The 22,372-nt window shown below is 42.8% G+C and overlaps 1 protein-coding gene across 2 annotated transcripts; it reads left to right on the top strand.

The window, feature by feature from the left end:
* Window positions 1–5,319: 5,319 nt before the first annotated feature.
* Window positions 5,320–21,830, top strand: LOC131136559 (protein tyrosine phosphatase type IVA 3). 2 transcript variants are annotated; one of them, XM_058083546.2, is made up of 7 exons: window positions 5,328–5,582; window positions 12,922–13,354; window positions 16,209–16,357; window positions 16,440–16,532; window positions 16,609–16,739; window positions 18,420–18,494; window positions 20,990–21,830. In XM_058083546.2, the coding sequence occupies exons 3-7, from the start codon at window positions 16,262–16,264 to the stop codon at window positions 21,105–21,107; spliced, it is 513 nt and encodes a 170-aa protein (XP_057939529.2). In that variant the 5' UTR covers window positions 5,328–5,582; window positions 12,922–13,354; window positions 16,209–16,261; the 3' UTR covers window positions 21,108–21,830. The 2 variants fall into 2 exon arrangements, with proteins under 2 accessions (XP_057939530.2, XP_057939529.2); XM_058083547.2 differs by lacking the exon at window positions 18,420–18,494 and having other exon boundaries at window positions 5,320–5,582.
* The last annotated feature ends 542 nt before the right edge of the window (window positions 21,831–22,372 follow it).

The following is a 22,372-nucleotide window of genomic DNA, read 5'->3' as shown; positions in this document are numbered from 1 at the left end:
TTTAGTTCAGGTGCGTGCTCTTTCTGTTGTGGTTTCATTGCGTATTGTGCTTGCGTTGAAGTGGCTGTTGTATTTTCCTGCTGCTGCCATATTTACATTAAACCTCCTTTTTTTTTTTTGAACTTTTTGTCCCGCTCTCTGCATCCTGGGGTCGTATCGCAACACCGCTAAGCTCGCTAGCTGCAACCGTGACAGAATGAAACCACCACAAGACGACCTCGCGGAGAGCGATTTCGATTTCCATTGGCAGATCTTCAAGGCCTTGCAGAAGGAATCAGCCAGGGTTACCCCGGAGGAGCTGGAGGCTATGGCGTGGGTGTATTCGGGACCCGCGATGGACAAGCCTATCCGACCACGACGCCGACCTCTGCAAGGGGTCTGCGTGGCTGTAAGGTGAGGGCACCCCCTTCCTCCACGCCATGCCACGTTAAGGCGGAATTAACCCCCCACGCTGTCGCTGAGTGCCGGCCCATCACGCCACTAGTGATGGTGCCCCCGTTACGACAGCCCGCTGAGCCCCAGCCGCCTACCTTTTCAGATTCCCTGTTGCCCCCCAGGCCACACGTAGAGGAGTACGGCACACTTTCCCCTCCGGTGCCCGAACCACGCAGCCTCAAGGGTTTCCAAACCCCGGCTCCCGTACCAAGCTGCGTGACGGCCCAGATTCCTCCTGTGCCCAAGCCACGCAGCCTCAAGGGTTTCCAAGACCCGGCTCCCGTGCCAAGCTGCGTGGCATCCCGGATTCTGCCTGTGCCCAAGCCGCGCAGCCACTGGGGTTCCCAAGACCTGGCTCCCGTGCCAAGCTGCGTGGCATCCCTGATCCCGCCCGTGCCCAAGCCGCGCGGCTCCAAGCCTACACAAGTGGCTGCGGCCGGGACTGCTGACCTGGAGGAGCCAGTGACCCTCCTCCAAGCCTCCCTCCTCCCTTCCCTGGTTTCGGCTCTCTCTGATGACGGCGTCTGGGATCCGCCTACGAGAGGGGGGGCTAGTACCACCTGCTGGGCTACGCTGGAGGCACAGTCCAGCCTTCCACGGTGGGACGCCACGCCGCCGCCTCCTCCGGCGCCACCTCTTCCACGGCGGGACGCCACGCCGCCGCCGCCTCCTCCGGCGCCACCTCTTCCACGGCGGGACGCCACGCCGCCGGCGCCACCTCTTCCACGGCGGGACGCCACGCCGCCGCCGCCTCCTCCGGCGCCACCTCTTCCACGGCGGGACGCCACGCCGCCGCCGCCTCCTCCGGCGCCACCTCTTCCACGGCGGGACGTCACGCCGCTGCCGCCTCCTCCGGTGCCACCTCTTCCACGGCGGGCGGGCCGCCCCTGCCAGGCCCACCACCCTGGCCGGCCCCCAGAGGGGACCACCCATGGCTTCTGCTGGGCCTGCCGTCATGGCCGTCCTCCAGAGGAGCCCGGTTCCCTTCGGGCTGCTCACCCTGCGGGCCGCCCTCCTGCGTGGTCTTGCCACCCTGGCCGACCTCTGGAGAGGTCCGGCCAGCAACCCACCTCCGGTCCCCCCGCCTCCCCATCCCTCTTTGTCTGTGGGCTTTTTGGACGTCTGGGATCCGTCCTTGGGGGGGGGGTACTGTCACGATGTGGGCGTCACCCTCTCGTGACTGCTCTTTTTGTTTCCTGCTCTTCCTCTGTTCCTGTTTCCATGCCCTTATTTTGGTAATCACTTCCTTTTGTTGTTCTCTTCCGTTTTCCTTACCCCTGCTTTTTTCACACACCTGCTTCTAATTTCATTACCCCTATTTAGTTCAGGTGCGTGCTCTTTCTGTTGTGGTTTCATTGCGTATTGTGCTTGCGTTGAAGTGGCTGTTGTATTTTCCTGCTGCTGCCATATTTACATTAAACCTCCTTTTTTTTTTTTGAACTTTTTGTCCCGCTCTCTGCATCCTGGGGTCGTATCGCAACACCGCTAAGCTCGCTAGCTGCAACCGTGACAATAAATGTGACTATAGTCGTGTTTTGTCTTGTCTACAGGGCTCTTAATCTGAAAAAAATAATTTGTCTACCCACCAACTATATGTGGTTTCTTAAGTTTTTATTATTTGCTGTTTTATTATTATTATGATATTTATTTATTACTGATTGATTGATTTTCTTTATTCATGATTTGTTTATTTATTTTTCATCTTATTTTGTGCAGAAAAATAAAAATTAAGATATTTGAGAACAGTGGAATGTTTTATCAGAGCTTTTATTGTAGAAAATCGGAACCAAAGCACTGAAAAAGTTTGTATATTTTTCTGTTGTTTTTTTTTTGGAAAACCTGATGCATCCCAGCCTTGCCCAGACCCTAGCTCCAGTGGCCCCCAGGTAAATTGAGTTTGAGACCCCTGCTCTACATGTATATGAGCCTTCTCATTACTGTAGTTCCTCATCAGTTCATTCTCTTTATCTTGTTCAGGCCAGGTCCCAAAGCAGCAAAACAGCCCCAGACCATCGCACTACCACCACTATATTTTACTGTTGGTATGATGTTTTTCTTTTTGGATATGTGTTGTTACTTTTACACCAGACGTAATGGGACACACACCTTCCAAAAAGTTCAACTTTTGTCTCATCAGACATATTTTCCCAAAGGTCTTGGAGATCATCAAAACGTTTTATAGCAAACCTAAGTTTTAATGTTCTATTTTGTTCAACAGCGGTTTTCGTCTTGGAACTGGAAATCATGCAGACAATTTGTGCTGTGTGTTTTTCTTATTGTGGAGTCATAAATTGTTTGGATGTTGTTGTGGGGTCTTTTGTGATCTCTTAGATGAGTTATTGCTACGCTCTTGCGGTGGTTTTGGTTTGCTGGCCACTCCTGGGAAGGTTCACCACTGTTCCATGTTTTTGCCATTTTTGGATAATGGTTCTCATTGTTGTTCCCAAAGCTTTAGAAATGACTTTATCACGGGATTGGGTGTTGACAGGTATGGTTATGTCAACAACAACTTATGTCATTCATTCATTCATTTTCTACCGCTTTTTCCTCACGAGGGTCGCGGGGGTGCTGGAGCCTATCCCAACTGTCTTCGGGCGAGAGGCGGGGTACACCCTGGACTGGTCGCCAGCCAATGACAGGGCACATATAGACAAACAACCATTCACACTCACATTCATACCTATGGACAATTTGGAGTCGCCAATTAACCTAGCATGTTTTTGGAATGGGGGAGGAAACCGGAGTACCTGGAGAAAACCCACGCATGCACGGGGAGAACATGCAAACTCTACACAGAGATGGCCGAGGGTGGAATTGAACTCTGGTCTCCTAGCTGTGAGGTCTGCGCGCTAACCACTAGACCGCCGTGCCGCCACAACTTATGTCAATGTTTGTCAATCTGAGCCAACCAAGCCATTCTTAAAAAATTCAGTGGCTTCACAACACAGTTTACTTGTGACTGAAAGGCATAAACTACAAAATAAATTTCCGTTTCAAGCTGAAAACGTTTCCGTGTGGACAGCCCCTAACACAAGATGGGGGTTAATTTTGCATTAACCTTCACACCCCAGTCCTGACGTAGTGGAAAAACTCTGCCGCTGTCCCACCTCTTCATGGTTGTCCCACTTGCATGATTTGTTTGACATAGTTTTTAAACTGGATACCCATTCTGACGCAACCCTCCCATTTATATGCACACTGGAGAGCTCCAATGGCTGGCCAATAGTTGAGTTGAACCTGCACTAAAGGCAGCAGCATGGACCGTTCCACTACACAGCTCCTCTGATACTATTTCCCAAGCTAGAAAATGTACTTGGCAACTTTGACACTATGGTGGCCACACAGCTAGGAGACCCGAGTTCGATTCCACCATCTCTGTGTGGAGTTTGCATGTTCTCCCCGTGCATGCGTGGGTTTTCTCCGGGTACTCCGGTTTCCTCCCACATTCCAAAAACATGCTAGGTTAATTGGTGACTCCAAATTGTCCATAGGTATGAATGTGAGTGTGAATGGTTGTTTGTCTATATGTGCCCTGTGATTGGCTGGCCACCAGTCCAGGGTGTACCCCGCCTCTCGCTCGACGACAGCTGGGATAGGCAACACGAGGCAACCCTAGTGAGGATAAGTGGCATAGAAAATATATGAATGGATGGACCCAGGTCTATGTTTAAAGAGAGTAAAAAGAGTGAGCAAACCAGCAAATCATGTATATCAGGGGTCTCAAACACGCAGCCCGCGGGCCAAATATGGCCCACAGGACACTAGTTTGAGGCCCCCGCCTTGATATGAAAGTTTAATGTCAGTGCGGCCCGCGCAAGTTTGATATGGATGCTGTATGGTATCATGTACCCAGAAAAAATTATTACGTTTGATTAATGTTCATGTTAAAGGTTAAATAACTGTTAATAGTTATCCTCCCTATACCCCGCCTCTCGCCCAAAGACAGCTGGGATAGGCTCCAGCAACCCCCTCCACCCTTGTGAGGAAAAAGTGGTAGAAAATGAATGAATGAATGAGTATTATAATATTATTCTCATACGTTTTTTGTCATAATGTTCCAATTTTATTCAAGTCGAGATTATTTTGACTTTATTCAAATATTTATATTTTATTCTCATAAAATTGTTTTCATGTTTTAAATTTTTTTGTTTTTTTTTTGGTTTTTCTTAATTTTCCAACTGTTTCAACTGTCTTCTTGTCTATTTTCACGTCATCATTATAACTTTCTGCACCGATTTTCAGAGTTCAATTCCACCCTCGGCCATCTCTGTGTGGAGTTTGCATGTTCTCCACGTGCATGCGTGGGTTTTCTCCGGGTACTCCGGTTTCCTCCCACATTCCAAAAACATGCTAGGTTAATTGGCCACTCCAAATTGTCCATAGGTATGAATGTGAGTGTGAATGGTTGTTTGTCTATATGTGCCCTGTGATTGGCTGGCGACCAGTCCAGGGTAGCGGTAGAAAATGAATGAATGAATAACAATTTCTATCGATGGATCCAACTTTTCCAGTGAGAAGAGATGTTTAATTCCATTAAGTACATGCTAAGCTTGACTTGTCCAACCTGTTTGGTAGCTTCTATTTTTAGGTCAGTCAGGGAGTGGAGCACAAAAAGAACGAAGAGACGGCACACCTCAGGGTAGATTTAGCAGACAGGTTACATTTGATCATGTATATGTCGAAAGTCGAATTATTTGTCTCTGGCTTATTACCAGCAGAGGGAGGAGGTAACATCACCTTAATTGTCCCTGCTCACCAAGTACCTGCTGGAAAGGGAGGGAAGACAGAGGTGAAGTGGATGGAGAAGAGGCGGCGAGGAGGAGGAGGGGGGGGGGTGAGGCTCTTCTCTCTTCTAAGAGCATTAACTGTGGAGTGTTCTGGCGGTGACAGGGCTGTCAGGGTCAGATGGCCGTTCAGCCTGATTACACCAGCTCACGGTAGATCCTCGGCTCAGCACAGCAACAGCAACAACGCTGCTGCTGCTGCAACAAGGGTAGATCTGCAAACGGGACTCCATAGTAGAGTGCATCTGGTTTTTGCGGGGGTGGAGGCTGAGACCTCGGTGTCATCCAGCAGAGATCTACTGGTGGCTGCAGGTGTTTTTGGATGTGAGTCTCGATTTGGAGATGACACAAAAAATCTAAGCGGTAAGGAGAAACTCTGAAAGGGCATAAACACCTTGTATTATTTTCTTGTGGAATCTTTCCATGAACTAACTTTATAGGGTGTTGTAGGGTTAAATTGCCGCTGCTGGTAGTCTAGTAGGAGTGGATATAAATACTACTGCAGGTATTCAGTGTCTACAGAGGTTACTACCAGACAGATAGATAGTGGCGTAGCTGCGGCTTGTTAGTAGTTTGTGGAGTTTCCCCATTCATAGGTAAGAGAAACAATCCCGGATACAATTCAAGTATTTATCTGGAATCACCTTTTTCCAGAGTGACTTGTGACAGGTGCTGGAAAAAGGAATGTTTGCCTTCAGGTGTTAACTGGGTGTCATTTGTATAGCATGTACTGTAACCGGATTTATCCTATTTGAAGCTACGAGCAAGCCAGCCTTTTTGGGCTTGTCCGCAGAACATATCATACCACCAGCTGTAAATTGTGTCGGGAAGTTAGGCAACATAGCGTGGCTCCATACCCAGATCCATTTTTAACTTCTATGGGTCTTGACCCAGCTTATGACAGGAAAGCAGACAGAACAACTGCGGATGTTTGTTTGCTTGTTTTAGTTTAACAAAAGCCGTCTAAAGGAACATAAAGATCACAGTTGTAACAGAAGTATTGCCGCTGTAAAGCAGTTCTGTGTTGCACTATGTACATCTGTGTAATACTTTGTTTTTTATATTCAGTATAGTTACTCCAAACTCCATTCACTGTGCAATATCTGATTAAGTTCCACGTGCAATATTAACGCTCGAAGTTCTAAGTGAAGTATTTCTATAATGCCTCATATTAACTCACTAGCAAGATATCATAGTGTATAGACTGGTCATATATTTCATCTCGTTTCATATTATCTGCAAACTGTATTTGTATATAACTCTGGGTAGAATTATTCTTTCATTTTCTACCACTTTTCCTCACGAGGGTCGCTGGGGGTGCTGGAGCCTATCCCAGCTGTCTTCAGACGAGAGGCAGGGTACACTCTGGACTGGTCGCCAGCCAATCACAGGGCACATATAGACAAACAACCATTCACACTCACATTCATACCTATGGACAATTTGGAGTCGCTAATTAACCTAGCATGTTTTTCATGAAAAGAAAGTTAAAACAGTTGGAAAATAAAACAGCACCAAAAAAAATAAAAATAAATTAAGAAAACCAAAAAAAATTAAAACATGAAAAAACAGCAACAATTTTATGAGAATAAAAAAAAAAAATTGAATAAAGTCATAATCTCGACATGAATAAAATTGGAACATTATGACAAAAAACGTATGAGCATAATAATTTAATACTATGAGGGAAAAAATTTACTTTCATAAAATTAATTCATTTTTACCGCTTAAGGGTCACGGGGAGTGCTGGAGCCTATCCCAGCTGTCTTCAGGCAAGAGGCGGGTTACACCCTTGACTGGTCACCAGCCAATCACAGGGCACATATAGACAAACAACCATTCACACTCACATTCATACCTATGGACAATTTGGAGTCGCCAATTAACCTAGCATGTTTTTGGAATGTGGGAGGGAACCGGAGTACCCGGAGAAAACCCACGCATGCACGGGGAGAACATGCAAACTCCACACAGAGATGGCCGAGGGTGGAATTGAACCCTGGTCTCCTAGCTGTGAGGTCTGGGTAGAATTATTGATTTGTTAATACTTGGGTTGTTTATATTGTTTATTTTTCTATATTGTGTATTTTGTACTGCTTAACTAATTCTGTACTCTTGCTGCTGTGCAATGCAAATTTCCCCACTGAGGGACGAATAAAGGCATATCATATCTTATCTTATCTTATCTTCTACTGTAGCTATTTATATCAGACCATCCATAATTTTGCGATGATGCGATCGCACCAATTCACATAAATTCAACCAATCCCTGCAAACTACACACAACATCACAACTTCCCGCGAGTTACCGTTGTCGCTCCAATGCGCACGTCAAACTAAGGCAATTTCTTTGGCCCACCTCGTAGACTTTATCAAAAATCACTGCATAATGAAGTGATTCCTCCAATATATACGTATACTCTTCTGGTATTATAAGTTTAAAAGAGTAAAAACTGGATTTTTATTGTATGTTCCTGCGTAGGCCGCTCACTTATCTACTTGTCAGTGCATAGTTGACATTTTGTCAACATCTACTATTTTTTCAGCTTGGATGATTGCGGCATGTCCTGTCATGTTGGTAACTTCAAACAAGCATCTGTGTATGTGAGCGCCAATGATCCATATGAAGGCGTGCTTCTAATTATGTCGGTTCAAGGTTTGAAGCTTTTTAATATTTTTATATACTGTACAAGTTGCCCGGTGGGGGGGGGGGGGGGTGGCTCCGTTGTGCGATTGAGTTTGACACCCAAACCAATTAAATATGACCGTGCATTGGCCACCCATGTACTCACTTTCTTGTTTACATTGACAGAGATGTCGACGCGCAATCGTAATCATCATCCTGTGTCTTTTAACAATGAAAATCGCTACTATTGACTGGGTTGAACACACTGTAGATAACAGTTGGTTAAAAAATGGAGGTAAATATACACTTAATATACACTTTATGAATTCATTCATTCATTCATTCATTCATTTTCTACCGCTTTTCCTCACGAGGGTTGCGGGTGGGGGGGCTGGAGCCTATCCCAGCTGTCTTCAGGCGAGAGGCGGGGTACACCCTGGACTAGTCGCCAGCCAATCACAGAGCACATATAGACAAACAACCATTCACACTCACATTCATACCTATGGACAATTTGGAGTGGCCAATTAACCTAGCATGTTTTTGGAATGTGGGAGGAAACCGGAGTACCCGGAGAAAACCCACGCATGCACGGGGAGAACATGCAAACTCCACACAGAGATGGCCGAGGGTGGAATTGAACTCTGAAAATCGGTGCAGAAAGTTATAATGATGACGTGAAAATCGACAAGAAGAAAGTTGAAACAGTTGGAAAATAAAACAGCAGCAAAAAAAAATAAAAAATAAAACAAAAACAAAAAAATTAAAACATGAAAAAACAGCAAACATTTTATGAGAATAAAACAATTATTTGAATAAAGTCATAATCTTGACATGAATAAAATTGGAACATTATGACAAAAAATGTATGAGCATAATATTATAATACTATGAGGGAAAAAATGTATTTTCATAAAATTCATTCATTTTTTATCGCTTATCCTCACGAGGGTCAAGGGGGTGCTGGAGCCTATCCCAGCTGTCTTTGGGCGAGAGGCGGGGTACACCCTGGACTGGTCACCAGCCAATCACAGGGCACATATAGACAAACAACCATTCACACTCTCATTCATACCTATGGACAATTTGGAGTGGCCAATTAACCTAGCATGTTTTTGGAATGTGGGAGGAAACCGGAGTACCCGGAGAAAACCCACGCATGCACGGGGAGAACATGCAAACTCCACACAGAGATGGGCGAGGGTGGAATTGAACCCGGGTCTCCTAGCTGTGAGATCTGCATGCTAACCACACGACCGTCATGCAGCCCATGTCCACATCAAATAAACAGTAAATCTAACCCACTATTTCACACAATTTTATCGCAACAAAAGAACAAAGAACACTTAAATATTTATAACAAATTCAAAAATCATAAACTTACTGAACAAATGTCACAACTTTTGCTGTAACATTTTGAAAACAGTTGCAAAATCCTGGTTGGGCTGCTTTGGGCTGCATTATACAATCAAACATCTAATAATATGTTATCATTACAAAAAAAATGTTAACTGACAGCTGTCAGGCGAGGCACTAATAAATGAAGAATATTTTTATTGCTGTTGTTTGTTGTTTCATGACCGCCAAACAATCTCTGGGGTTGAACAATGCTGTTCTACAACATTGCATAGCACAAGGTTTGCAACGTCTGAGCCAGGCCTCCACTCCAAATTGTCCATAGGTATGAATGTGAGTGTGAATGGTTGTTTGTCTATATGTGCCCTGTGATTGGTTGGCCACCAGTCCAGGGTGTACCCCGCCTCTCGCCCGACGACAGCTGGGATAGGCAACACGAGGCAACCCTAGTGAGGATAAGCGGCATAGAAAATATATGAATGGATGGACCCAGGTCTATGTTTAAAGGCACGTTTGTCGTTGAAAGAGGTGGTGAAAGAGTAAAAAGAGTGAGCAAACCAGCAAATCATGTACATCAGGGGTCTCAAACACGCGGCCCGCGAGCCAAATGTGGCCTGGAGGACACTAGTTTGAGGCCCCCGCCTTGATATGAAAGTTTAATGTTAGTGCGGCCCGTGCAAGTTTGATATGGATGCTGTATGGTATCATGTACCCAGAAAAAATTATTACGTTTGATTAATGTTCATGTTAAAGGTTAACTAACTGTTAATAGTTATCCTCCCTATCCGTGTGGAAGTGGTAAGTTTTTGGCGATTTAAGTTTAAAGGAAATAACTTGAAGGCTACCGTTTAGGTCGCTAGCTCTCTAGTTTGCGAGTTAGCATGTGTCACAAGACCCTGCAGTTGCGCAATATGTTGTAAATAAAAAGAGTATAAATGTGACTATAGTCGTGTTTTGTCATGTCTACAGGGCTCTAATAATGCTTTGTTCATTTTAATCTGAAAAAAATAATTTGTCTACCCACCAACTATATGTGGTTTCTTAAGTTTTCATTATTTGGCGTTTTATTATTATTATTATATTTATTTATTTATTACTGATTGATTGATTTTCTTTATTCTTGATTTGTTTATTTATTTTTCATATTATTTTGTGTAGAAAAATAAAATGTAAGATATTTGAGAACAGTGGAATGTTTTATCAGAGCAAAATCGAAACCAAAGCAAAGTTTATTCATTTTTTTGTTTTTAATAAATGCGTTTTTTTTGTTTTTTTTTTGGAAAACCTGATGCGGCCCAGCCTTGCCCAGACCCGAGCTCCAGTAGCCCCCAAGTAAATTGAGTTTGAGACCCCTGATGTATATTCTCGAGGATGAAGTTAATGTGTCACACTTTGAAAATCTCCAGTATAGCACAAACAAAGGGACAATTATATCATTACATTATACTTTCCTTTCTGCAGTATCCTGCGAGTGCAAACAAAGCTACCAGACTAAATAATCTCTCTGCAACCTGACTTGCATAATCGCGGGATAATTCCTAAATATAGACATCATCAACCTGGAATAGCCTAGGCTGTTGTGGAACAGCGAGTGAGTAATTTGCCATGTGACAAGAGTACATGGCCATGTGTGTGTACGTGTTGTCAGGGGTGAAGAGGTGACTACAGATTACCCAGATTACGTTCGGTTCTCCCTGGTTGTTAGTCTGAGGCTTTAGTCATGTGAATCAATAGCCACGTATACATGGACCCAAATATTCCAATTCCATTTGGGTTATTTGCTCAAACGGAAAATATCTAACCTTTGTATACACCTCATTCCGAAAGAAAAGTGCCAATCCGAATGAATATATAATGGGATTCCCAGGGGTGGAATATTCCTTTCCCCAATCCGATTGAGGTATCTTGTACCCGCTCAAACGGAAAGTTGTCAGACTGTGTTCTTTCTTCTTCTGTTGTTTATTGGCGGTTGGCAAGCAGCTTTCGTGTGCATTAGCGCCATCTGTGGAACAGAATCTAAACCAGGGGTCTCAAACATGCGGCCCGCGGGCCACACAAGTTTGAGGCCCCTGCCTTGATATGAAAGTTTAATGTTAGTGCGGCCCGCGCAAGTTTGATATGGATGCTGTATGGTATCATGTACCCAGAAAAGATTATTACGTTTGATTAATGTTCATGTTAAAGGTTAAATAACTGTTAATAGTTATCCTCCCTATCCGTGTGGAAGTGGTAAGTCTATTTAAGTTTAAAGGAAATAACTTGAAGGCTAACGTTTAGGTCGCTAGCTCTCTAGTTTGCGAGTTAGCATGTGTCTCAAGACCCTGCAGTTGCGCAATATGTTGTAAATAAAAAGAGTATAAATGTGACTATAGTCGTGTTTTGTCATGTCTACAGGGCTCTAATAATGCTTTGTTCATTTTAATCTGAAAAAAATAATTTGTCTACCCACCAACTATATGTGGTTTCTTAAGTTTTTATTATTTGCTGTTTTATTATTATTATGATATTTATTTATTACTGATTGATTGATTTTCTTTATTCTTGATTTGTTTATTTATTTTTCATCTTATTTTGTGCAGAAAAATAAAAATTAAGATATTTGAGAACAGTGGAATGTTTTATCAGAGCTTTTATTGTAGAAAATCGGAACCAAAGCACTGAAAAAGTTTGTATATTTTTCTGTTTTTAATAAATGCGTTTTTTTTTTTTTTTTTGAAAAACCCAGTGGCCCCCAGGTAAATTGAGTTTGAGACCCCTGATCTAAACCCTTCTATACGCCATTCACACGTCCAGTTTTATTAAAAAAGAAAATGTCACGAGCAGGCTTGCGAGCTTAGCGATGCGACCCCAGGATGCAGAGAGCAGGACCAAAAATGTGGGCAAAAGGGATTTAATGGTGTTTAAGCAATGTAGCCAGCAACTACAGGCAAACCAAAAACAAAGACAATGAAGCCACAAACGAAAGAGCACACACCTGAACTAAATAGGGAGAGTGGAAATTAGAGACAGGTGTGTGAAATGAGTCAGAGAGCAGAAGGGAACAAGAAAGGAAGTTGAACCAAAATAAGGGCATGAAAACCGAACAGAGGCAAAGAAGGAAACTAAAGGAGCTGTCACGAGAGGGTGACGCCCACATCGTGACAGAAAATACATATCTATATAAAACATGTGCCGAGCTTAATTATAAAATATTAGCAAGATTGAACTTTATCTTTTCCTGTTCCCGGGTGCGTTCTTTCAGCGAATGCTGAGATATGACGTAACACGCAGCTCCAGACGTTCTTCAGTTTTAAAAATGGAGGCGAGCAATCGGCACTGGACTGCTGCGGAAAGTTTGTTTTTGATTCAAACTAAATTTCAAGACTGGACGAAGGAAAAACTGGCAATACGGAGTTATTCCAACAAGTGAAAGAAAAACTGGAGGAAGTCGGTATCACGTGATGTTGGTGTTTACGCTTTACTGCGCATGCCCCATTGACTATTCTGGTTGATTATAGCGGCGCATGTAGACACGCCATTGGAATATTCCTTTCCATGTATACCATTGCTTTCGGAAAGGTCATTTGGAAAGATTCCATTGGGAAAGAGAAAAACTCCTCATGTAAACGTGGCTATTGAGTGGATTCACATCCCTTGTTTTGCATCATCTCTAAAATAACTGAATTGCTGAGAAACCATTTATTTCTGCTACTAATGGTTGTTTTATTTTTATCTTTGCAGAACTACTGGTTGATGGCGTTTGTGCGACAAAGTGGTGACTACTGCCACGCCCAACACAAATAAGCCCAATCGATAATGTATTTTTACCACGCAGTCTTGGGACCCTGAACCCGAAATCCATATTCCGCCTGGCAAAAGCAGCCATCTGATGGGGTAGCAAGTGGAGCCTCAAGATTCAAAACTTAACCAAAGAAGGATCGGAAGTCCTCTTCCTGCAGTAAACGTAAAGGACTGAAGTAAAGAACTCATATCGGTTGTGTGGTAAGAAAACACACAACTGATAGATTGTTGCCTCGTGCTCCTGGATGACGGGATCAACCAAACTGATGGGGTAAAATTGTGCTTACGACAACAACAAAAACAGAATTTGTCACAGCTACAAACGTTTATATCCATCCAGCCGTCATTTGAAGATTCCACAGCTGAAACTGAGGTGAGAGATTCATATTTAATAGCAGCTGCATCATACATACATACACATTTTCAGCAGTATCGGGAGAGAATTGTGGCCTGTGATGACTAAAAATCAGCATCTATTGACATATTAGTTTTGTGTCCAAATGTCCAAAACATTGTTATTCAACCATCCATTCATTTTTGCATTAGCGGACTCGATCCCATCCCAGTTAACTTTGGGTGACCAGTGGGGTACACCCTGCAGAACACCCTGAACTGGTCACCAGTCAATCACAGGACACATACCTGTCAATACTCACATGCACACCTATGGACATGCTAACCACAGGGATATTGGACCTCTTAGTATTCTTATCATTCAGGGTCCGAGCACTGAGTGCTAGTGGTGTCAAGGCCCTATTATTATTATTATTGTTGTTGTTGTTGCACGGCGGTGGAGTGGTTAGCGCGCAGACCTCACAGCGAGGAGACCAGGGTTCAATTCCACCCTCTGCCATCTCTGTGTGGAGTTTGCATGTTCTCATGCGTGGGTTTCCTCCCACATTCCAAAAACATGCTAGGTTAATTGGCCACTCCAAATTGTCCATAGGTATGAATGTGAGTGTGAATGGTTGTTTGTCTATATGTGCCCTGTGATTGGCTGGCCACCAGTCCAGGGTGTACCCCACCTCTCGCCCGAAGACAGCTGGGATAGGCTCCAGCACTCCCCGTGACCCTCGTGAGGATAAGCGGTAGAAAATGAATGAATGAATGAATATTGCGCCATATACAGTGAAGAAAATAAGTATTTGAACACCCTGCTATTTTGCTATTTCTCCCACTTAGAAATCATGGAGGGGTCTGAAATTTTCATCGTAGGTGCATGTCCACTGTGAGAGAGATAAACTAAAAAGAAAAATCCTGAAATCACAATGCATGATTTTTTAACAATTTATTTGTGTGATACAGCTGCAAATAAGTATTTGAACACCTGTGTATCATCTAGAATTCTGACCCTGAAAGACCTGTTAGTCTGCCCATTAGAAGTCCACCTGCACTCCATGTATCATCCTGAATCAGATGCACCTGTTTGAGGTCGTTAGCTGCATAAAGACACCTGTCCACCCCATACAATCAGTAAGACTTTAACTTGTAACATGGCGAAGACCAAAGAGCTGTCCAAAGACACCAGAGACAAAATTGTACACCTCCACAAGGCTGGAAAGGGCTACGGAGCAATTACCAAGCAGCTTGGTGAAAAAAGGTCCACTGTTGGAGCTATCATTAGAAAATGGAAGAAGCTAAACATGACGGTCAATCTCAATCGGAGTGGAGCCCCATGCAAGATATCACCTCGTGGGGTCTCAATGATTCTAAGAAAGGTGAGGAATCAGCCCAGAACTACACGACAGGACTTGGTCAATGACCTGAAAAGAGCTGGGACCACCGTTTCCAAGGTTACTGTAGGTAATACACTAAGACGTCATGATGTGAAATCATGCATGGCACGAAAGGTTCCCCTGCTTAAACCAGCACATGTCAAGGCCCGTCTTAAGTTTGCATATGACCATTTGGATGATACAGAGGAGTCATGGGAGAAAGTTTTATGGTCAGATGAGACCAAAATAGAACTTTTTGGTCATAATTCCAATAAGCGTGTTTGGAGGAAGAAGAATGAAGAGTACAATCCGAAGAACACCATCCCTACTGTGAAGCATGGGGGTGGTAGCATCATGCTTTGGGGGTGTTTTTCTGCACATGGGACAGGACGAGTGCACTGCATTAAAGAGAGGATGACTGGGGCCGTGTATTGTGAGATTTTGGGGAACAACCTCCTTCCCTCTGTCAGAGCATTGAAGATGGGTCGTGGCTGGGTCTTCCAACACGACAACGACCCGAAGCACACAGCCAGGAAAACCAAGGAGTGGCTCCGTAAGAAGCATATCAAGGTTCTAGCATGGCCCAGCCAGTCTCCAGACCTGAACCCAATCGAAAATCTTTGGAGGGAGCTCAAACTCCGTGTTTCTCAGCGACAGCCCAGAAACCTGACTGATCTAGAGAAGATCTGTGTGGAGGAGTGGGCCAAGATCCCTCCTGCAGTGTGTGCAAACCTGGTGAAAAACTACAGGAAACGTTTGACCTCTGTAATAGCAAACAAAGGCTACTGTACCAAATATTAACATTCATTTTCTCAGGTGTTCAAATACTTATTAGCAGCTGTATCACACAAATAAATTGTTAAAAAATCATGCACTGTGATTTCTGGATTTTTCTTTTTAGTTTATCTCTCTCACAGTGGACATGCACCTACGATGAAAATTTCAGACCCCTCCATGATTTCTAAGTGGGAGAAATAGCAAAATAGCAGGGTGTTCAAATACTTATTTTCTTCACTGTATGTCAACCCTCCCGTTTTATGTGGTAAACTCCCCTTTCTTTTCCAATACCCTGCTATTTGAATAGTTTTCCATATTTTAAAAATATTTTTTTTAAATGATCTCCTGTACACTCACATTCATACCTATGGACAATTTGGAGTTGCCAATTAACCTAGCATGTTTTTGGAATGTGGGAGGAAACCGGAGTACCCGGAGAAAACCGAGGGTCGGATTGAACTCGGGTCTCCTAGCTGTGAGGTCTGCGCTCTAACCACTCGACCGCCGTGCAGCCCTGGCGCAATATCATGTTGGGATTTTTCATGAATGAATGAATAATTCTGTATGTTTATTTTCAATTATGAAAATCTAACTTGCCCTGTGATTGGCTGGCGACCAGTCCAGGGTGTACCCCGCCTCTCGCCCGAAGACAGCTGGGATAGGCTCCAGCACCCCTGTGACCCTTGTGAGGATAAGCAGTAGAAAATGAATGAATGAAAATCTAACTTCTAACAGGTTAATAAGCTCAGAAGTCTTCCCGGGGAAAAAAAAAGCTACATTGGTCAACCATGAACCGTCCAGCTCCTGTGGAACTCTGTCACAAGAACATGAGATTCCTCATTACGCATAACCCAACTGACAGCACGCTCAGCTCCTTCATAGAGGTAATAAAACACAGTATACTCACACACGCTTTCTGTAAAACAACCTTGAAATATTGAAACTGAACTGCGTTGTCCTTTCTAGGACCTGAAGCGATACGGGGCCACAACAGTGGTTCGAGTCTGTGACATCACATATGACAAAACGCCACTGGAGAAAGATGGCATTACCGTGGTGGTGAGGACAAACACAGACATCACCATCAAACGCTGGCGGCAACATCGTTTTACGCTTTGAACTATTTCCCATGTAGGATTGGCCCTTTGATGATGGAGCCCCACCTCCAAGTAAGTTAGTTGACGATTGGTTGAGTCTTCTGAAGAGGAGGTTTCAGGAAGATCCAGGATGCTGTGTGGCTGTTCACTGCGTAGCGGGCCTCGGAAGGTTAGCTACAAACATACTCACAGTTTCCATAAAGGAGATCTTTTTCATATCCTCATTAGGAAAAAAACACACACAATGGAGTCTGGGGACCTCGCAGGCCAAACACAAAGACCAAGGTCTTGGGCGTTGCAAGAGGTCACGACTTGACTATAGCGCTCAATGACTCATTCCATGACGAAGCTTGAGAACTGAATAAATACGTACTGTTGATTTGACAAACAGCTTGAACCTTATCAGGCTCAATGCCAACACTTCATGACACAACGCTGCATCACTGCACCTTTCTTGACTTTGTGTCATATTTTGAGTCATTCTCTTTATTTCTCTTCTGCAAGGTGGCAGTTATCATTAATTACAGTATATGACCTTTTTGCACAAGTGGATTGCACAAGGTGGCCTGAGTTCCCCAGGGGGTCAATACTGAGACCAAAACCGTTCAACTTGTACATCTATGATATCTCCAAAGTCACAAAAGACTTGCGGATGATACCACTGCTTTTTGTTCTGGAGGGAATACAGACTAAATCATTAGAAAGGATGATGATAATAGATTGTCCTTGAACTTAAGTAAAACTAAAATCATGCTGTTTGGTAACAGCAGAAAGGACACGTACCAGCAAATACAAATATACGGTGTAGACATTGAAAGGGTGAAGGAAAATACATTTCTGGGGATCACAATAGATGAAAATATGAGCTGGAAACCTCATATTACAAATATACAACATAAGGTGGCCAGAAATATTTCAATATTGAACAAAGCTAAATTTGTTCTCAATCAGAAATCACTCCACACTCTTTATTGCTCTCTGGTTCTACCATATCGTACTTATTGTGTGGAAATATGGGCTAATAAATTATAAAAGCAATCTTCACTCGCTAAATGTACTGCAAAAAAGGTCAGTAAGGATAATTCATAATGCCGCCTACAGAGAACATACTAACTCCTTATTTCTAAAATCACAAATACTTAAACTTGCTGATATAGTTCATCTTCAAACAGCTAAAATAATGCATAAGGCTAAAAATAACCAATTAGCTAAAAATGTCATCCAATACTTCTCTACAAGAGAGGAGAAATATGATCTCAGGGAAGAAGTACATTTGAAACACTTCTATGCTAGGACTACGTTAAAAAGCCATAGCATTTCAGTATGTGGAATCAAACTATGGAATGGATTGAGTAAGACCCTCAAACAATGCACAACGATGAGCCAATTCAAGAAACAATACAAGCAGTTGATGTTTGCTAAATACAAGGATGAAGAGTCTTGAACCAGTCATGATGTGCTATACATATCACTATATTGACACTTACTATGGTACCCATTATGTCATTGGATGCTCATATCACCTCGTACTAAAAAAAACAAAAAACTATATTAGGAAAGCAGGAAGTGAACAAATGTAACAGTTACTGATTGTAAAAGTACCAGATGGAGGGGTAGGATTTAATAAGCTTTGCTTCTTCCTACTCCTTTTGGACACGTGGAACTGTGAACTGATTATGGGATGCATTCAATTGTAATCTGATGCATGTTCAAATGAAATAAAACCATTACCATTACATTAGCATTACCATTAGCTATGTGAAAGCACCCTCACAACTACCAAAGAAAGGTGTTTTGTCCTCTAACATACATCCCATAACCTGTATCTATATACTGTCTGTGCCTTCAGGGCTCCTGTGCTGGTTGCTCTGGCCTTGATAGAGAGCGGAATGAAGTATGAAGATGCCATTCAGCTGATCCGACAGTTAGTATGCTCCAACCTTATTTTCACCAATAACAATGGGTAATCATGAACACTAGGATTAGGAAGCATATTTGGTGTTTAAAGGGCCGTATTGAGCTGAAAAAAAGAGTTATAGAGATTTAGACTTGCATGAATTGTCTTTCATTTATTGTCTTAAAGGGGACCTATTATGCTCATTTTTGGCCCTTTGCATTGAGTTGTGTACTTCTATAGAGCAGTCGCACGCGAAAGCTTTCTAGATCTTCCAGAATATGCACTTATTCCAGCTGTATTTCCTTAGAGTTGCTGCTTTCTGGCACAATGGGCTGTTTTAACTTATTGCACCCACTGCCTGCCTCAGGCCATGCCCACTGTCATCGGTCACACTCCCAAGCCCTCCAAAGGACTTCTGGACAGCTGCCGAACCCCATTTTCTAATTTTACCGGTATGTGATTGATAATAAATGAGTGAACTCTTTGGAGAGCTACCTGAAAAGTGGTTAGGAGGTACTGGTTGGAGACCCCTCACATACCTTGTGTGAACTCAAAGTGTGGTAACGTAGGTCCTTGGCACAGCATCGGTAGTGGAAGTGTGGTCATTACATGTTTTTTCAATTGTGGTTTCAACAGGCTATTAGCAACTCCAGGCATCGCTAAGACGCTCTCTGTATGCACACTATATAATGCTACATAGACAACTGCTTTTGTTCGATTACTTGCACAAAATAAACATAGATAGAACGCTGATTAATTGTTACTTACTACTACTTTTGACACGACCAAGTAACACTGGAAAGGCGTTGGGCTTCAGCAACAGTTTGGCGAATAGTCCAGCTTCATTTTGACCCATGTTCACAAAACAGTCCTGTGTGTGAAATGCCGTTGACAGATGGAAATATTTTTCTCTTGCTGCCTGGGAATCAAGCAACTCCAACCACTTCTGCCAGTTGCCTGTTAGACCCGGAGAAACATTTCCTGGGAGCCATTGCTAACACCGAGAAAAAACAGAGAAGCAGAGCATGGAGGAGGGCAGGCCCACAGCATATCTGGGCATGCCCATATAAGGAAGTCTGGATCACACTGACGTCACAAAGCTCTTTGTTAGAAAAACTCTCTGAACCCGAGCGTTCAGAGCCATCCCAAACTTCTATCAGGGCTTGTTTCCAAATGCGCAAACCTCATTATCTGAAATCTTGGCATCGTTTAACACGAGAATACAACATTCTAAATACATTTATAGGTCAGAAAAGGATAAAAAGCATAATAGGTCCCCTTGAAAGAATATTTTTCAATAACTTATATTTAGAGTCCTCTTATATTTGTATCATTAATTCATTCATTTTCTGCCGCTTATCCTACACCCTGGACTGGTGGCCAGCCAATCACAGGGCACATATAGACAAACAACCATTCACACTCACATTCATACCTATGGACAATTTGGAGTGGCCAATTAACCTAGCATGTTTTTGGAATGTGGGAGGAAACCGGAGTACCCGGAGAAAACCCACGCATGCACGGGGAGAACATGCAAACTCCACACAGAGATGGCCGAGGGTGGAATTGAACTCGGACCTCCTAGCTGTGAGTCCTGCGTGCTAACCAATCGGCCGCCATGCAGCTCTATATTTGGATCAATAAACTATAATTGTTTAACGATATAAAACAAATGTTTTAAATACAATGGAACCTCCAAAGTGAAAAAGAAAGAAAAAAAGAGAAAAAGTGTGATAATAACTATAAGAATAGTTAATTAAAATAAAGCAGCCCAAAGTCAGCTGGGATAGGCTCCAGCATACCCCCGCGACCGTAATGAGGATAAGCGGCATAGAAAATGCATGGATTATTACTTTATATTTGTTATGTTGAACGAGTGGGCGGACGAGTGGTTAGTGCGCAAGCCCCACAGCTAGGAGACCCGAGTTCGATTCCACCCTCGGCCATCTCTGTGTCGAGTTTGCATGTTCTCCCCGTGCATGCGTGGGCTTTCTCCGGGTACTCCGGTTTCCTCCCACATTCCAAAAACATGCTAGGTTAATTAGCGACTCCAAATTGTCCATAGGTATGAATGTGAGTGTGAATGGTTGTTTGTCTATATGTTCCCTGTGATTGGCTGGCGACCAGTCCAGGGTGTACCCCGCCTCTCAGGCTGAAGACGGCTGGGATAGGCTCCAGCACTGTTGAAATTGTTTTGAAATACTTTGTTGGAAGACTGAATGGATTGTGTTCAACTCAAGAGGTTCCACTTTATTCAACCTTTTATTGGAAAATATTGTTATATTTATATATCAATATTATTTATATCATATTATATTATATATAAATATTATTATATAGAAACTATGTCTTACCTACAAAGCACAATAAATAATTCAGAGACTAATAACCACCCTTCAGGATGAATATGACATACGTATGTTTGATTGACAGAATGTGTGAAGTAGGAGACTACTGTTTCATGTCATTAGGACATTTTCAATGTGTAATTTAACCCCCCCCCCAATGCTGTCTTTCAGGAAGCGACGTGGCGCCATCAACAGTAAACAACTAACTTACCTGGAGAAGTATCGGTCCAAGCAGCGGCTACGCTTCAAAGACTCTCAGACACACAAGAACAAGTGTTGCACGATGTGAAGACATGCAAACGCGGAGAAAATCAAAACATTTGGACACTCCAAAAGAAAGAAAAGCTCTCAGGAATACAACCATACAAGCCTTTTATCACTTTAAAAACAGGCCCCTTGGAATTCATAAATGCTTTTTATTACCCTCCTTTCACTGCAATTCACTTTCTCTCCCCTGTTTGTAATGACTTTGGGTCTTTAAATGAGTATTATATTTTGGATGCTTGCTTCAGTAGATGAGAGAATGGAAAAAGTAAGGCAAGTCTTGATTGTTGAGGCTTTAGGATGTTGCTTAGTAACAGACAAGACAGTTCATTGCAGAAAGGCGGGTGCATGTGACCACACATATTCTGGGATATTTGAAACAAAATTATATGAGGCTCTATTTTCTGCAGAATCTATTATATTTTGTTATTTTGTACATATAATTACATATAATTTATTGACAGCTTAGATCTGCTTTTTTGTTGTCCAACTTTGAGACAAATCCATGTCATATTCTGATATGATAGCATGAAAGGAAAATTTGTCAATTCTACACGCATGCTGGTAACCAGGAAGCCTTCACAATTAATGTTTTATTTAAAAAAAAATATGTGTTTACATTTTGGAGTGTGCATTTTCTTCTCCACTGATTGCTGTTATTGACAGATTTGGAATAAACAATAACCATACATTGTATATTAATATAAGGAGTGGACTACATGTAAATATAAAATAATATGTGTGGCTGCATTGTCTCATGTGTTATTCTTCCTCCGCTGCGCTGGCAGTGTAAACTGCTACTGCAGAAAATGTGCAAGTAGAGCTGATAACAATGCTTTTGGTTACACATCAGTTCCACCCATGTTTTTTCCCTCAATATAACTCCACAGAAGTTGCAATATAATAGGACCAAAAAAGTCTTCATTCTGCACTTGAATGTGGGTTTATACAACAATTGAACAACACGCATATCTACATATACAGGTCAGAAAATCCTGTCAGTCAGTAAAACATGCTTAAACACCTTCTTGGGTTGTACCGGGACAACTCCTTACTGTAAGGTATCTTGACAGGAATGTAGTTAGAGGCTATTGTGTAGCCTTGAGTATGGGTTACAACTAGCAACATGAATGTGAAGCATGTGAGGCTGGTCAGGTTTGGTGAGAATTTTGCAGCAAGGTGTTCAGATTACTGAACACTGTTTATCAGTTTGCATTAAAAATTTAATATATGCCGACTAATATTAGTCCCACAAGAAGAAATTTCAGGTTTACTGCAGCAAAAGTACAG

Source organism: Doryrhamphus excisus, linkage group LG17 (assembly GCF_037039965.1).
Source record: "Doryrhamphus excisus strain RoL-2023G ecotype Guam linkage group LG17, RoL_Dexc_Guam_v1.1, whole genome shotgun sequence".
NCBI classification, from domain to species: domain Eukaryota; kingdom Metazoa; phylum Chordata; class Actinopteri; order Syngnathiformes; family Syngnathidae; genus Doryrhamphus; species Doryrhamphus excisus.
The sequence above is the reverse complement of the archived record's forward strand: the minus strand, read 5'-3'. Positions and strand labels throughout refer to the sequence as shown.